Source organism: Rattus rattus, chromosome 16 (assembly GCF_011064425.1).
Source record: "Rattus rattus isolate New Zealand chromosome 16, Rrattus_CSIRO_v1, whole genome shotgun sequence".
NCBI lineage: Eukaryota > Metazoa > Chordata > Mammalia > Rodentia > Muridae > Rattus > Rattus rattus.
In genome coordinates this window covers 10,436,455-10,453,100 of record NC_046169.1, presented here as the reverse complement: position 1 = coordinate 10,453,100, position 16,646 = coordinate 10,436,455, and the positions used below count along the sequence as shown (strand labels likewise).

The window sequence follows — 16,646 nt, the reverse complement described above, 5'->3', positions numbered from 1 at the left end:
GAGAAGGGAAGGACAGGGAGGCCCAGAGAGGACACTGGAGTCACACAGCTTGATGAGACACCCAGACACTGAGCCCCACAGAGAGTGTGTACCCCGCCTTAGGACATACAGCCCGCGGGTGCCAAGGCCCCACTCTGCAAGGCTCTGCTGGGCACCGGGGCTGTAGCTACGGTGTTTTCTCGGCGCCTGGGAACAGATGGCCCCAGCTCCCACCCACGGAAGCCAAACATTTTCCCTGGCTCATTCGCTCAGAAGCCTGCTCTTGTAAATAGAGAGTAGAAGAGCTCTCTCAAGCAGCGTACGTGCGTGAGTGGCTCACAGAGACCTGACACCACGAGGAGAAGCCTTGAAGGGAGCACAGACAGACTCGGGTAAGCAAGGCTCCCTGGGAGGAGGGGGGCATAGAGCCGGGAGTCTCTCGGCCAGCGAGTCATGAAAGGGTACAGTGTGAGTCAGCCAGGCTTAAGACCATTCTTGCCTCTGCCACTCCTATGGGGTCTGGCTGGGGGGGGGGCGTTCTCTGGCATCAGTTTTCTTGCCTGTGAAATGGACACTTTTCTGGAAAACGGAGTCTGTAAGATTCCGGTGCTTTTTCCTCCCTTCATCTGGGAGTGGGTGGTCACTTCTCTCCTCATCCTCTTTCACCAGCGAAGCCTTTTTCAGTGCATTCTTATTTCCTCTGCTGTGTGACCTTAGGTAAACGCCTTCCCCTCTCTGGGTGTCTTCCCAGTGGCAAAGGAGAGTCACAGGAGGATTCCTGTGGGAGGTGGAGTATGCTGGAACTTACAGTGAAGGAGTAGAAAGGGGGCGAATATGAGGGGACTCTCTAGGAGGGAGATGCTTTGTGAGTAACGTGGACAAAACAGACAGAAGCTGGGCACAGTGGGGGATGGCTGGAACTCCGGCACTGACAGGAGGCAGGAGGACCAGAAATTCAGGACCAGTCCCAGCTCTGTACCAAAGAAGGGAGGGAAAGGGGAGGAGGGAGGGAGGAGAAGGAAGAAGAAAGGAGAGATAAAGACGACCATAGATGGGGAAGCCACAAGCAACTGATACACAGCCAGGCTTCAAAGGGTAGGCTGGGGAGATGCCCGAAGGTCCCTGACGCCAGAATTCACAGGAATCCAGAACTACAGCTGGTAGTGAAGGGATGCAGCCAGCTCTCCGGGGTCAGCAACAAGGCTAAGGTGTCCCCTAAGGTTTCACTCCACCCCCTCCAAACCCTGCTGTCTGTGCCCTCAGCAGCCAGTAATGAAGAGTTACTTCCAGCTAAAAGCCCTTGGAGCTGAGCCAGGCAGCTCCTGAATGCTGAGCCAGCCTCCAGCAGTGGCCGGCAACCCTTGCCACCCTCAAGAGTCCTTATCCACCTCACCAGGCCAAGCCCTCTCTCTAGCCATGGTTGGGAGTCTCGGTCCCGGGAAGAGCCTGATACAGGGGGACAACTGTCTGATTGCCAGGCCTAGTGATCTGGGGATCGGGGTTCAGGGGGATAGATTTGGAGGTGGGGAAGGATAGGCATCTCCCTGCTGCAGTGTGTGACTTGAACAAGTTCCACTAAGACGCTGGGCCATCCTCTGTGATAACTTCCTCCCAACAGCAAGATGCAGATCCCAGCAAAGGATGCTCTCCCCTGACCTCACCCCCCCACCCCGTGAGCCTGGTACTGTGCCGCAGGCAACCTGCCCCTGCCCTCCCAGGACATGCCCTGCTTCTGTGGCTTCCTTCCTTCCTTTCTTCCTTCCTTCCTTCCTTCCTTCCTTCTTCCCTTTCTTGACTTTTATTCTTAAATATTTTCTTCCTGTTTCTTCTTCTTTTTTTTTTTTTTCTTTTCTTTTTTTCGGAGCTGAGGACCGAACCCAGGACCTTGCACTTGCTAGGCAAGCGCTCTACCACTGAGCTAAATCCCCAACCCCTCTTTGTTTTATTTTTATTTCTTTTTGTTTTATTTGTCTGCTCCTTTTGAGACAAGGCTAGCAGAGAACTCACTGCCTAGACCAGTTGGTCCTCAGATTCCCAGCCCTCTTGCCTGTGCCTCCCCAAATGCCGAAATTACAAGGGAGTGAGTGCTACCATTACCTAATAAAAGCGTGCTCAGTCTGTGGGTTGGCAGTGTTCTCACAACCTCGGGCACAAATGCTTCAGAAATCAAGTCTGAATGGATTGAATGGGAAAGCAATTTAACTTCTTTTTTATTTTAGGTGCATGTGTGTTTTGACTGCGTGCGTGTTTGTGCACCACGCCTGTACCTGGTGCCTGGAGATCCCCTGGGACTAGAGTTACAACTGGTTGTGAGCTACCCACCATGTGGGTGCTGGGAATTGAACACCGGTCCTCTGGAAGAGTAGCCAGTGTTCTTAACCACTGTGCTTTCACTCTGGCCCAGAAAAACTGATTTTCCCCCCATACCACAGCCCCCAGTGCTGGGGTCTGAAGCTGGAACTTATAAAATTGCCTTTATTATTTTCACAGTGCTGGGGACGGAACTCACAGTCTCTTACACACTCAGAAAGTCTCTTACACACCCAGCAAGTCTCTTGCACACTCAGCAAGACTCTTACACACTCAGCAAGCTTCTTACACACTCAGAAAGTCTCCTACACACCCAGAGAACCTCTTACACACTCAGCAAGCACTCTGCCTTTGATCCATACGGGGGTTCTAGTCAGGCATTTTTCTGCCTTGGAAATCTGTCCATGGTGCTGGAGTTCAGGGCAAGCCGCACAGGAGTTGATCCTCTGGTCCCCAGCCAGCAGCTCAGGCAGGTCCCTCGCAAATCTGCTTCTCTGCAAGGCTAGGTTTCGATGCCTCTGATTTGGCTTACTTAAAGGGAGCCCAGAAGTTCCAAGCTCTGGGGTTGCTATGAGGATAAGTGTGGTTAATTGTCACAGGGATGTGTCACTGTATTTTATTATAACACCCATCGTCTCCCAAGCAGAACCCTAGCTTTCCCTTCTTACCAGCTGGCCTCTTGTCATCTATGATCTATGAAAGCATCCCCTGAGCACCACAGTCCCTGAGAGCAAGAGCAGGTGTCAGTATGAAGGCCACACCCACACGGGCCCACTGTGACCATAGCAATGGCCCCCCCTCTCTCCCTCCCAGTGTCCTGAGCAGGCCTCCTACACAGGCTTCTGGCTGCTTGTGAGTTGATGGGAAAGATCCTAATGGCTTTAAGCTAATAAGTTGGGAATAAATTGGGTTTGTGTCCACAGAAAGCAGCTGGCATGGGGGTGGGGGGGACCTGAAAGGGCTTAGGGAGGGTGATAGCAGGCACCCTTGGGTGCTCTCCCCAATCTTTAAAATTGCATTCACTTGTTCTGGGGGGGGGTGCAAACCTGTGAAAGTCCAAAGACAACATGCTGGAGTCAGACTTCTCTTTGCACTGTGTGGGTTCCAGGATTGAACTCAGGTCACCAGGCTTGCAGGATTGCCCACTGAGCTATCTGACCCTCCCTCCGCTAGCACTTTATGATGAAAATGTTAAACATGAATGAAAGCGACAGGAGTTGCCATGGGTGCTCACGGCCTGCTCTGTCTCTTTTCTCAGCTGTCAACCCACATTGCACAGCCAGCCTCGGGCCCAACTTAGGTTAAATAGGTTTCAAAGGTGCAGGCCTGTCATCCCTGCACTTAAGAGTCTGATACAGGAAGATTGTAAGTTCAAGGCTAACCTTGGCTAAATGTTGAAACTGTCAGAAAAAAAAAAGGAAGAAAGAAGGGAAAAAAGAAAGGAGAGATAGAAAAGAAAGAGAAAAACAATGCAGGTGTGAGAGTACTAAATATTACTGTGAACTGGACATCTCTCTCTCATATGTGTGTGTGCATGTGTGTATGTGTATATATGTGTTTATGTGTGTGTGCACGCACGTGCGAGAGACAGACAGACAGACAGATTCACAGACAGACGGATGGACCCAGGCTGAAACTGAATTCTGACCTTTAACTTCTGACCTGCCTTGACCTCCCAAGTGCTAGGGAGTTACCGGTGTGCACCATCACACTTGTGTCATATGCATGTATGTTGTATGTACATGTGGGTGCAGGTGCATGCACATACGTGAGTGGAGGGCATAGGAAAACATCAGGTGTCCTGCTCTATCACTCTCCGTGTTACTCTCCTGAGGCAGTGTCTTGCATTCAGGCAAAAGCTAGGCAGGCAGCCAGCAAGCCCCGACCACCCTCCTGTGTCCATCACCACTGCCATAGGGCTGAGCATACAGGACTGGCTGGCTTTTTACATGCATGCTTGGGGATCCAAATTTAGATCCTCATGCTTGTGAAGAAGCACTCTTACCACCGGGTTATCTCTCCACCTCCCGTTTATTTGGCTGGTTTTGTTTTATTTTGTTTTGTTTTGTTCTTTCGTTTTTAGACATGTTTCAGGTAGCTCGGGCTGATCTCAAACTGACCACATAACCAAGGATGACCTTGAACTTTTCATCCTCCTGCCTCTACCTTTGGAGTGCCGGGATGACATATTACCAGGCAGGACCAGCACTTTGGCTGAGTTTTGGCAAACGCTCGCAATGTGCAAGACCCGTGTTACCAGGACACAGAGCGCCCCCCACGCCCAGCTCCCTGCAGCCCCGCCTCTCTCCCAAACCCCCGCAGAGGGTAGCCAGCATCTGACTGCTTTAGAGGACTCCTATCTGTTCTAGGAATTCACAGAAACGGGGCCACATGATGTCTGTTCTCTCAGTAACACATCCGAGGCTCACACAGGTGCAGGACACAAGGAAGGCTTCATTTTACATTCTGAGCGGGTACCATGGGTAGGCGTACTGCAGGCTGTCATCCATCTCCTATTCGTAACACATGGCCTGTCTCCAGTTTACTACTATGAATAAAATGTACAGTTGTCCCTTGGTATCTGCAAGGGATTCTATATAAAACCCTTCTGGTTCCAGAATCCAAGGTGGCTTGTTAAATGGCGCTGTGCTTTGTATAGACCCTGAACACACCCTTCCATATGCCTTTTTTTTTCCCAGTTTTTTTTTTAATTTTATTTATATGAGTACACTGTCTCTGTCCTCAGACATATAAAAAGAGGGCATCGGATCCCATTACAGATGGTCGTGAGCCACCATGTGGTTGCTGGGACTTGAACTCCGGACCTCTGGAAGAGCTGTCAGTGCTCTTAACCACTGAGCCATCCCTCCAGCCACCACCATGCTTTTAGGAATGGAAGACAGGATCACATGCAGCACAGGCTGGCCTCAAAGTTTCCCACGTAGCCAAGGATAGCTTTAGACTCTAGTTCCTCCTGCTCCCCCTTCTCAAGTGTTAGAATTGCAGGTTCGGGCCAACATGCCCCATTTCATGAAGTGCTGGGGATAGGACTCACGGCTTCTCACATGCAAAGAGAGTACCCAGCCAACTGAATTACATTGCTGGCCATATTATTTTTAATCAAAGCGTTCTTTTTCTTTTTAGTAACTATGTAGATGATTTATGATGTCCCCCTTCCCATAAGCTAATGACTGAGTATTGGGAGTGTGGCTCAGTGGTAGAGAACTTACCTAGGGTGTGTGATGTCTATCTTCCCGTGCGTGTGCACGCACACACACACACGCACACACACACACACACACACACACACACACATGGTGAGTCACAACTTTAATTTCAGTTCCGTGGAACCCGATGCCCTTTTCTGACCAACTTGGGCAATAGGTAGACACAGATGTACATCTAAATGTGCAGATAAACACAAGCATAAAATTTAAAATATATATATTCTTTAGAGACCCTGTCACCTGCAGTGTAGCATATCCTTGTTTTCCAAAATCCCCTCAGCTCTTGTTGCTATCGTTAGATTTTTTTTTTTTTTTTGCTACTATTCAAAGATGAAATGGCTATGTTGTTCTCTCAGGGTAATCTTCACGGAGTGGAAGCATCTCTTTCTCCCCTGTACCTTTACAGAACTCGGGTTCCATTACCTTTAAAACTTTCATAGGATGTCTTTATTATTTGAAGCCCAGTGTGCGGGAGCAGAGAAATAAGAATTCTTTATTATACTCGCCTCTCTAGACTCCAGACCTTGGTCTACATAAGTTGCTTGATTTTGGTGGTGGTGGTGGTGGTGGTGGTGTGTGTGTGTGCATTTGTGTGCGTGTGTGTGCATGTGTGTGTTTGTGTGTGTGTATGTGTGTGTGCGTGTGTATGTCTGTGTGTGCACACATATGTGTGCATTTGTGTGCGTGTGTGCATGGGTGTGTGCGCGCGCGCGCGCGTGTGTGTGTGTGTGTGTGTGCGCGCGCGCGTGTACTGTGTTGCTGAGGCATCTTGTCAATCCCACCATATTTGTTGAGACAGAGTCTCTCACTGAACCTGGACCTAGTTGACATGGCTAGAATGGCGGAGAGTTAGCCACAGAATCAATCTCTCTCTCTCTCTCTCTCTCTCTCTCTCTCTCTCTCTCTTTCTCTCTCTCTCTCTCTCGTTCTTCCTCCCAGCGCTAGGATTACAGGCATGTGTCACCATTTTTAATGTGGACTCTAGGGATTTAACTTCTAGGGTTCACATGCTTGCCCAGCAAGTACGCTATTGGTTGAGCCACCTCCCCGGCCTCCCAGTTCCTTCCTCTTCTGACGGCAGGATTCTGCTCATTTGTCATTCCCAGAAAGCCATTTTATTCTGCTCCTCTGGTTCTTCTAGACCGAGAGAGTGGAAGTCATCCTTTGGATTCCGTCCCACCTCCTATTTCTGTGTCACTTAACACTCTCACACTTCTGGCTTTCCATATTATTCTAAATCCTCTCTAACCATGGACATATCTTAGGGACTTAAAGATTTCGCTGTAGAGCTCACACGCGATTTCACTGATTTTCTTGGGTTTTTCAATCTAGCATTCACATTGTTCCCTGCCGGGAAGCATGTGACATCACACCTTCTTGTGCCACTCAACCACCTGCAGTGCTCGCTATTGCCACCAGCATCTCAGACGGCAAAGCCTGTCTATATTTAGAACTAATTCCTTGGGTTAGATTTTCTGGACCAACGGGGTGTTGTTGTTGCTGTTGTTGTTTTTAGGGCCAATTTATTTTCTAGAAGAGTTGTCCCAATTGACACTTGAACCAGAAAGGGGATTGTTTACTTACTTATTTAGTTTGCACTTCTGGAGGTAATACCAAGACCCTCGTGCTAGGCAGGGGCTCTACCACTGAGCCACACCCCAGCCCCTCACTGGGGGATTCTAGACAGGGGCTCTACCACTGAGACACACCCCAGCCCCTCACTGGGGGATTCTAGGCAGGGGCTGTACCACTGAACCACGCCCCAGCCCCTCACTGGGAGATTCTAGGCAGGAGCTCTACCACTGAGCCAAACTCGAAACTCTCGTTTTACTTTTCATTTTTTTTTTTGTTCTTTTTTTTTTTTCGAGCTGGGGACCGAACCCAGGGCCTTGCGCTTCCTAGGCAAGCGCCTACCACTGAGCTAAATCCCCAACCCCTTACTTTTCATTTTAAGACAACATCACTCTAACTTGTTCAGGCTGGGCTTCAACTCACCCTATAACCAGACTAGCCTCAACTTTTGATCGTCCTGCTTCATCCTCTCAGGAAGAAGAAAATGTTAAAATTGGATCTTGTCTTGTCCCCTCCATTAACAAAAGGTATCCCCAAGTTCCAACTGCTTCCTGGCCCTGTCTGATTTCATGTCCTGACCCCACCTCCCCCCACTTCTCTCTCTTTCTCTCCCACCCCCTGTCCTTCGCTCTCTCCCTTCCTTCCTCCTTCAGTTCCATATATATATAATCACCTTTGTGGGGTAGGAGTAAGGGCAGGGTCTCTGTAGCTCAGGCTGGCCTTGAACTTTCCCTGGGCCTCCGCCGGCCTCCACGTCCCGAGTGCTGGGATAACAGACATGCACCAGCACACCTAGTTTGCACAATGCTGAACTACATCCATCCCCCACATAGAGCTGTAGACTATGCGAAGCCTCGGGGCCTTGCACTCTGAGATTATTCTAACTCACTGGAAGCTCCCACAGATCACCTTCTGTGGCCTACGGAGTTGCAAAAGAAGTCCAAGAGGCACACGCTGTCCTTGAGTGTATACATGACACTTTCCAGTCAGGTGTGTCAATACACACCTGTCATCCCAGCACTCTAGAGGCTGAGGTACAAGGATCCCGAATCCTGGGCCAACCTGGGCTATGATAAGAGAAGCCTTTAAAAAAAAAAAAAAAAAAAAAAAGACGGGGTTGGGGATTTAGCTCAGTGGTAGAGCGCTTGCCTAGCAAGCACAAGGGCCTGGGTTCGGTCCCCAGCTCCGAAAAAAAGAAAATAAAAAAAGCAATAAAAAAAAAAGACATTTCTAGGAACTCTGATCTGTGAGAGGGAGGCTGGCAAAATGACAAGAAAGCCCTCAGCCATGGGCAGAACCAAGCAGGCTCCCAGGATGAAGTGGGGACGCAGACAAGAGGAGGGGTATCGAGACAAATGCGTCTCTCTGTGCCTCGGTCCTGAAGACCCCCACTTACAGGTCCCAGACTAAAAGGACTTAGAGTCCCACTTAATTCCTGGCCTCATCTTTACGGCCCCCATGGGACACGTGGCCAGGACCAGGGTCAGAACAGACTCTTCTGCAGCAATCAGCACCAGCCCCAGGACAATGTCACAGATAGAGTCCCGAGAGACTAAGCCTGGCAAGAAACTTGAAGGGGTTGGGCAGTGAAGACAGACAGCTAGGATATCAAACCATCCTGTATGCTGGACTGTCAGACTTTGTAACCTGAGGGTGGAGAGAAGGAAGTGGGCAGAGACACATGTGGTGTGAAAAGGCTGTGGGAGGGGCCATGAGGGGCGGGGCCTAGGGAAGCGATGGGGTGGAGCTAGGAAATAGGGACTAATAAGTAGTGTTTGAGAGCTGGAGGTGAGGCCAGGTGGGACGAAGTGGGCACAGAGGAGGAGAGTGGAGCAAGTGGGAATAACGAGGGTGGAGCTAGACAAATGAAGTAGAAGGCGGGGAAAAGAGCGATAGAAGAGGGAACAGGCAGGCAGCAAGGAAGGCGGGGAAAGAATAGAGAGAATGAAGAAAGAATAGAGGTGAGGTTAGGGCAGGCGGAGAGGAAGGTAGGGAAAGGGGGCAGGCTTTGTGGTCTGGTTGGGGCTAAGGGCACAGAAGGAAAGAGGACGAAGACAGCAAAGAGAAGCGGGGCCTTAGACGGGGCAGTTCAGAGGCGGAGCTAGAGGCGGGGTCATGTAGAGTGAGTGGAGCACTAGTAGAGAAAATGGGGCGGGGAATATGGTAAAGACTGGGTAGGGCCAGGGGCGGAGAGCGCAGGTAGAGATGGGGCGGAGTGACTAGGAGAGAAAGAGAGGCTTAGGGCAGATTCATAGAGAGTGGATGTAGCGCGGGCGGGAAGACTGGGCGACTTAGTGGTAGTAGGCCCCGCTGGAGGCCGGACCTGGGTGGAGCCCTGTGAAGTGGGCGTGGCGTGACGGGGCGTGGTTCCGAGAATGGGCGGTGCATCTGAATGGTGAAAAGCATGACTGAAGGCGGGAGTTGGGCGGAGTCATGCGGTGGGCGGTGCTATGTGGGCGGAGCTAGGGGACGGGCGGGGCGTGGGCCGGGCTAGCTCGCCGCAGCTGCTGCGCCCCTCGCACGCGCTCGCGGACCCGGGCCCGCGGACCGGGACACCAAGGAGGACGCCCGCCGCGCCCGGCCCAAGCCTCGAAGAACGGGGCACAGCGCAAAGGGTCCGGGCGCGGGCGGCGGGCAGCCACCGAGGATCCCAGCCTGGGGCCGGCCGAGGTGAGTGTCGCCACGGAGGTGGCGGGGAGACGCCGGCGGGGACCTGTCGGAGCCTTTGTCTGCCGCGCGCGGCCCCAGTTGCGTCGCCTCCCCCTTCCGCCCTCCCAGGCGCCGGTTCATTGCCGCACCCCTTGTCCGGGGAGGATGGGTATCCTCCTGCAGTGCAAGATCCCCTGCATCCCAGTTGTGAGAGCGGGACGCAGGCTCTAGAAGGGGACAAACGCGGGTGGCCTTGGCCAAGCCGGGTCAAGGCATTATCTCCTCCCTTGGTCACACCTCAGGGGTCCTTGCACCTGAAGTTCCTTCCGGACCCATCTCCTTCTATCACTCCCTTCTGCCCAGCTAACCTCCTTCTAATTCTGAAAAAGGTTATGACAGAAGCAGGGCCTGGGCACTGGGTCACGACCTCTGAGTTGCCCCTGAAGTCTCTCTTTGCTGGTGGCCGTGTGGGCCGGGGTCCAACTTCGATACTGCTAGGGTTGCCTGTGGAAGAAACATCAGGGTCTTCTAGTGTCCGGACTGTGCAGGAACCTAAAGAATGGAGAGAGGTGGGCCTGGGCTACCCCTTTGCCCTGCTGCCATCCCAGGCCTTGACCAGTCGGTGGCACTGACGTTACAGTCATCTGTCCCCTAGCACTCAGAGGAGCTGTCCAAAGTAGCTCAAAACCCACAATCCTGCAGCGGGGAGTGGAGCCTTACGATGCGCAGGGAGACTCCCTAAACAACGTCTGGGCACGGGACAGGGGCATCCAAGGGCATCTAGTAAACAAGACTTGTGACTGGAGCCAGAAGAAGGCCTGAGGAGGCTGAACAGTGAAGTGAAATTTAATGTTTCTGTCCTTTCTACTGGCTGCACATGTGGGGCAAGCAGCCTGAGAGAATGCTTCCCTACAGCAACTGGGAGGGGCCAGTGGTGGTCAGCCAGGTCAGGGTTCCGTTAGAGCTGCCCGGCTGTGGGTTTGGCTTTCCTCTGCCTTTTTGGTTATTTCTTCTGCAGACTGGCACGGTATGCTTAGTTTTACAGGACTACTGAGAGCTTGGATCCCGCTTTGACCCACTGGGTACTTAGGGGTGGCTTGCATCCCTATTAAAACGCCAAGTGTGCATAGTTAAATTTCTCCTATCAACCACGCAGTCCCTCTCTGTGAAGTACTGTGTCACTCTCTAGGTGGGTGCGCTAGAGCCAAGGGTGGTCTGAAAACTAAGTAAATGTCCTGTATCATCCACCATGCTTTCGTGACAAGCACTGAGGGGTCCCAAGTCAGGAGCGCGGAGAAAAGCTTCCTTTCCCATGTCTATCTGCATGCCCGTACATTTCAATTAAAGTGGGTACAGGAGCAGGAAGGATCTGTGACCCTGGATGTTGGACATTGGGGGCTGGGAAAGGACAGAGATGAAAGCCGTGGGGACAGTGTAGGTGGCAGCTGCCTGCCACGCTGACTGAGCCAGAGCAAGCAGCCTGGCAGGATGCCAAACACGTTCGCCTTCCCGGATGGTGTGGCCTCAGCCTGGCAGAAACCTCTCATGCTGGTCTGGCTTGTCTGGGAGATTGCATCATGGGAGCCCCTACTGAAGATGTGCCAGGCTTTTGGGATCTCGGGTGTCCTCCAGGACTGAGCTTCTGTTCCAGGGGACACTGTGAATGGTGTTTCAACAGTGTCGCCTTCCTCAGCTCTTCCTGTGTAAGGTTGGAGGGCAGGCGTATGATCTGGTAACTCTAAGCCTTCACTAACTCACACCCTTTGGAGATCAGGGAAGTGTATGCCGAGTGACTGATAAAACTGGGATGGTACCCAATGCCACTGTCATTCAAACCCATGCCAGCTATGCCTTAAGCCCCTCCAAGGCTCTCCCAGTTCCAGATCTGGCTAGCTACTAGGACCAGAGTGACTGGAGACGGGACCTTCAGAACAAGCCTCAAGCCTGGAGGGCAGGTTCACCTGGCTTCCTAGCACCCGGAAAGAGAAGTTCTCTGCCTCCTGTCCACTGACCATGTGTCCTGGGCCAGCCACCAATAGGTGTACAGTTCCTTAGGTCCCAGATCGTAAGTGTGCTGCAGGCTCCAAGGCCCCAAGGAGACCACGTCTCAGTCTCTGACCCTAACACCACTCCGTCAAGAGTTAGAGGATGGAGAGGTGACATGTCCAGGAGCGGGATTTGGTAACTGGAGGGAAGACCTCACCTGGGGATCTGGGAAAGAGGTAAACCGAGGCAGCGGCCCTGCAGAAACGAGGACGTGCTAAAGAAATAAAAACAGGTGGCTATGGCACAGGGCACACTGGTGACACAGGTCCAAAAGTAACCAATGTAGTTCTCAAAGGTGGCATCCTTTAGAGGTGTGGCCTCTGGCTTCTCCCATGGCTTCTCTCACTTTGCTTGCTGAGAAGAAGAGGCTGTCTCTGTCCATGATCTGGGTCCTCTGGCCAAACGGTACCATTGCTGTGTATGTTTCATGCTATAGGAAGACTGTGTATCTTCTCATTATCAAATAAAAATGTCAACAGAGTTTGAAAACTCACCTGACGAAACTTAAAGGAAAAGTTAGACACTCCATACACACGGAGTTACCTAAATATTGGAGCATGTCTCAGCCACAGGTTCCCTTTCCTCCAAAATAAGGGCTGGTTAGATCTGAACTGAAGCAAGAAACACTGAGGTAAGACTATAATTGGTATAGCTCAGTGGTAGAGCCCCTGCCTAGAATCCCCCAGTGAGGGACTGGGGGCGTGGCTCAGTGGTAGAGCCCCTGCCTAGAATCCCCCACTGAGGGACTGAGGTACGGCTCAGTGGTAGAGCACTTGTATAGTATGTGTGTCTCTGAGCTTTATCCTCAGGGCCACAAAATATATTCTAACAAGGAAGTCAATGGATGAGGGTGAATGGACAGAATGCCCTGAGGTACGCACCCTGACGACTTAGCCGTGGGATCACAGTGTCCCCTCCCCTCACTGCCTCGTCTCCTTTCCTCACAGTGTGAACTGCCATGGGCTCCATTGGAAGCCAGCGCCTCAAGGAGCCCTGTGTGGCAGCCACATCTGGCCAGAGTGTGGTGACAAGCTTTGACAACTTCCAGCTGGAGACGACCATCGAGGGGGCTCAGGATCCAGGCATCAGAGTCAGGGGCGTCCCCCCTTTCACAGACTCTGGTGAGTAAGTGACATTGTCTGTCCCAGGGTGGTGACTGGCCACATGTCTTTGGGACAAGGGGAGCTTCAGATTGTCATAGGGACTAAGAGGCTCAGTCAGGGTGAGGTAGGTGGCTAGGGTAGCAAATAACAACTATGCCCAGCTCTGGTCTGTGTCATGTGACCTCTGCCAGTGGCTATCTACATCACAGTCCCTGGCCAGAGAGTCTCCTTCTCATTTGTGTTCTTCAAAGCAACCTGTTCCTGCTTGCAGAGAGTAAGGACTGGATGTGAAGTTCAAGTAGCTGCTTTTCAGTCCCGCTGTGTGATCTGGAGCAAAGACTTAAACATCCCTGAACTTGTTTCCCCAAACTGAAGAGCTGGTCCAAATGACTGCATTTTGAACTTTCAGAGCAGCTCTGGGGTTGGGTGGGTCCAGGTTCAACCCTGCCCCATCCCTTGCTTGCTTGGGAACTTTGTGCATCCTTGAGGGACAAGACACAGGCCTCAACACAGTTGCAGCCAAATTCATAGTATCCCTTAGCATGATCTGGGAGCCACCTGTAAGAAGCACCTGTGATCCACCTGTAAGAAGCACCTGTGACACCTGTGAGCCACCTGTGAGGATAGAACCTGTGACACCTGGGTGCCACCTGTAAGAAGCACCTGTGATCTACCTGGGAGCCACCTGTGAGGGTAGCACCTGTGACACCTGTGAGCCACCTGTGAGGGTAGCGCCTTGTGTGGATGGTTGTTTGATGTAGTATTGCTTCTGGCTTGGACATGTTCTCAGCTCCTTTGCCCCGTGTGGTGTTCTGCTCGATGAACCCCACGCTGGGTTGCAAAAAACACCTGATCTGTGTAGAGGAATGGAGTCATTTCCATTCCAGTCCCCAAGGATGACAAGAGACATGATGGGGGAAGAGCCCGGCAGACAGAGCCATGGAGTAGGTGGGACTTAGTGTCAGCAATGACTTTAACTGTAAAGGATACAGATATGCCACACTTGACGTTGGAGGGTACAGCAACCAGGGTTCAGTTAGAGAAAAAGAATCAGGAGATGCTAGATAGAAGAAAGGAAAGAAGAAAAGAAGAAGATGGACGGGTGATACATAGATACATAGATGATAGATAAGTGTTAGATGACTGATGGATGATAGAAAACAAGATAGATATAGATAGATGGATGATAGAGAAGTGATTGATAGACGATAGGTAATAGATAGACAGATGGACAGATGGACAGACAGACAGATGATAGAAGGCCAAGTATAGTGGCTCAAACTTATAATCCCATCATTTGGGAAGCTAAGGGAGGATTGCCACAATCCTAGACCAGCCTGGGCTGCATAACTTGATGTTGTCTTAGTAAAACCAAATAAATACTAGAAATGATAGGTGAGGGCTGGACAGATGGCTCAGAGGTTAAGAGCACTGGCTGCTCTTCCAGAGGTCCTGAGTTCAAGTCCCAGCAACCACATGGTGGCTCACAACAATCTATAGAGTGATCTGATGCCCTCTTCTGGTGTGTCTGAAGACAGCAACAGTGAGTGGGTAGATGATAGGTGAATAGGTAGATGATGGGTGAATGGGTAGATGATAGGTGAATGGGTAGATGATGGGTGAATGGGTAGATGATGGGTGAATGGGTAGATGATGGGCGAATGGGTAGATGATAGGCGAATGGCTAGATGATAGGTGAATGGGTAGATGATAGGTGAATGGGTAGATGATAGGTGAATGGGTAGATGATGAGGTGAATGGGTAGATGATGGGTGAATGGGTAGATGATGGGTGAATGGGTAGATGATGGGTGAATGGGTGGATGATGGGTGAATGGGTAGATGATGGGTGAATGGGTAGATGATGGGTGAATGGGTAGATGATGGGTGAATGGGTAGATGATGGGTGAATGGGTAGATGATGGGTGAATGGGTAGATGATGGGTGAATGGGTAGATGATGGGTGAATGGGTAGATGATAGGTGAATGGGTAGATGATAGGTGAATGGGTAGATGATAGGTGAATGGGTAGATGATAGGTGAATGGGTAGATGATAGGTAGATGATGGGTGAATAGGTAGATGATAGGTGAATGGGTAGATGATAGGTGAATGGGTAGATGATGGGTGAATGGGTAGATGATGGGTGAATGGGTAGATGATGGGTGAATGGGTAGATGATAGGTGAATGGGTAGATGATAGGTGAATGGGTAGATGATGGGTGAATGGGTAGATGATAGGTGAATGGGTAGATGATAGGTGAATGGGTAGATGATGGGTGAATAGGTAGATGATGGGTAGATGATGGGTGAATAGGTGAATAGGTGAATAGATGATGGGTGAATGGGTAGATGATGGGTGAATGGGTAGATGATGGGTGAATGGGTAGATGATGGGTGAATGGGTAGATGATGGGTGAATGGGTAGATGATGGGTGAATGGGTAGATGATAGGTGAATGGGTAGATGATGGGTGAATGGGTAGATGATGGGTGAATGGGTAGATGATGGGTGAATGGGTAGATGATGGTGAATGGGTAGATGATGGGTGAATGGGTAGATGATGGGTGAATGGGTAGATGATGGGCGAATGGGTAGATGATAGGCGAATGGGTAGATGATAGGTGAATGGGTAGATGATAGGTGAATGGGTAGATGATGGGTGAATGGGTAGATGATGGGTGAATGGGTGAATGGGTAGATGATGGGTGAATGGGTAGATGATGGGTGAATGGGTAGATGATGGGTGAATGGGTAGATGATAGGTGAATGGGTAGATGATAGGTGAATGGGTAGATGATAGGTGAATGGGTAGATGATGAATGGGTAGATGATGGGTGAATGGGTAGATGATGGGTGAATGGGTAGATGATGGGTGAATGGGTAGATGATGGGTGAATGGGTAGATGATGGGTGAATGGGTAGGTGATGGGTGAATGGGTAGGTGATGGGTGAATGGGTAGATGATGGGTGAATGGGTAGATGATGGGTGAATGGGTAGATGATGGGTGAATGGGTAGATGATGGGTGAATGGGTAGATGATGGGTGAATGGGTAGATGATAGGTGAATGGGTAGATGATAGGTGAATGGGTAGATGATAGGTGAATGGGTAGATGATGGGTGAATGGGTAGATGATGGGTGAATGGGTAGATGATGGGTGAATGGGTAGATGATGGGTGAATGGGTAGATGATGGGTGAATGGGTAGATGATGGGTGAATGGGTAGATGATGGGTGAATGGGTAGATGATGGGTGAATGGGTAGATGATGGGTGAATGGGTAGATGATGGGTGAATGGGTAGATGATGGGTGAATGGGTAGATGATGGGTGAATGGGTAGGTGATGGGTGAATGGGTAGATGATGGGTGAATGGGTAGATGATGGGTGAATGGGTAGATGATGGGTGAATGGGTAGATGATGGGTGAATAGGTAGATGATGGGTGAATAGGTAGATGATGGGTGAATGGGTAGGTGATGGGTGAATGGGTAGATGATGGGTGAATAGGTAGATGATGGGTGAATGGGTAGGTGATGGGTGAATGGGTAGGGTGAATGGGTAGATGATGGGTGAATAGGTAGATGATGGGTGAATAGGTAGATGATGGGTGAATAGGTAGATGATGGGTGAATGGGTAGATGATGGGTGAATGGGTAGATGATGGGTGAATAGGTAGATGATGGGTGAATAGGTAGATGATGGGTGAATAGGTAGATGATGGGTGAATGGGTAGATGATGGGTGGATGAATAGGAGAGTA

The 16,646-nt window shown here is 50.7% G+C and overlaps 1 protein-coding gene across 2 annotated transcripts in view; it reads left to right on the top strand.

Annotated features, from left to right (window-relative positions):
- The first annotated feature begins 245 nt into the window (after positions 1-245).
- Positions 246-16,646, top strand: part of Slc29a4 (solute carrier family 29 member 4) — a 30,879-nt gene continuing 14,478 nt past the window's right edge. Inside the window, exons 1-2 of one of the 2 annotated variants that reach the window (XM_032886870.1) lie at positions 246-371; positions 12,731-12,904. In XM_032886870.1, coding sequence (XP_032742761.1) covers positions 12,742-12,904 — 163 coding nt within the window. In that variant the 5' untranslated portion in view covers positions 246-371; positions 12,731-12,741. Of the gene's footprint in view, positions 372-9,563; positions 9,759-12,730; positions 12,905-16,646 lie in introns of those variants that run through there. The other variant, XM_032886869.1, reaches the window with a different exon arrangement.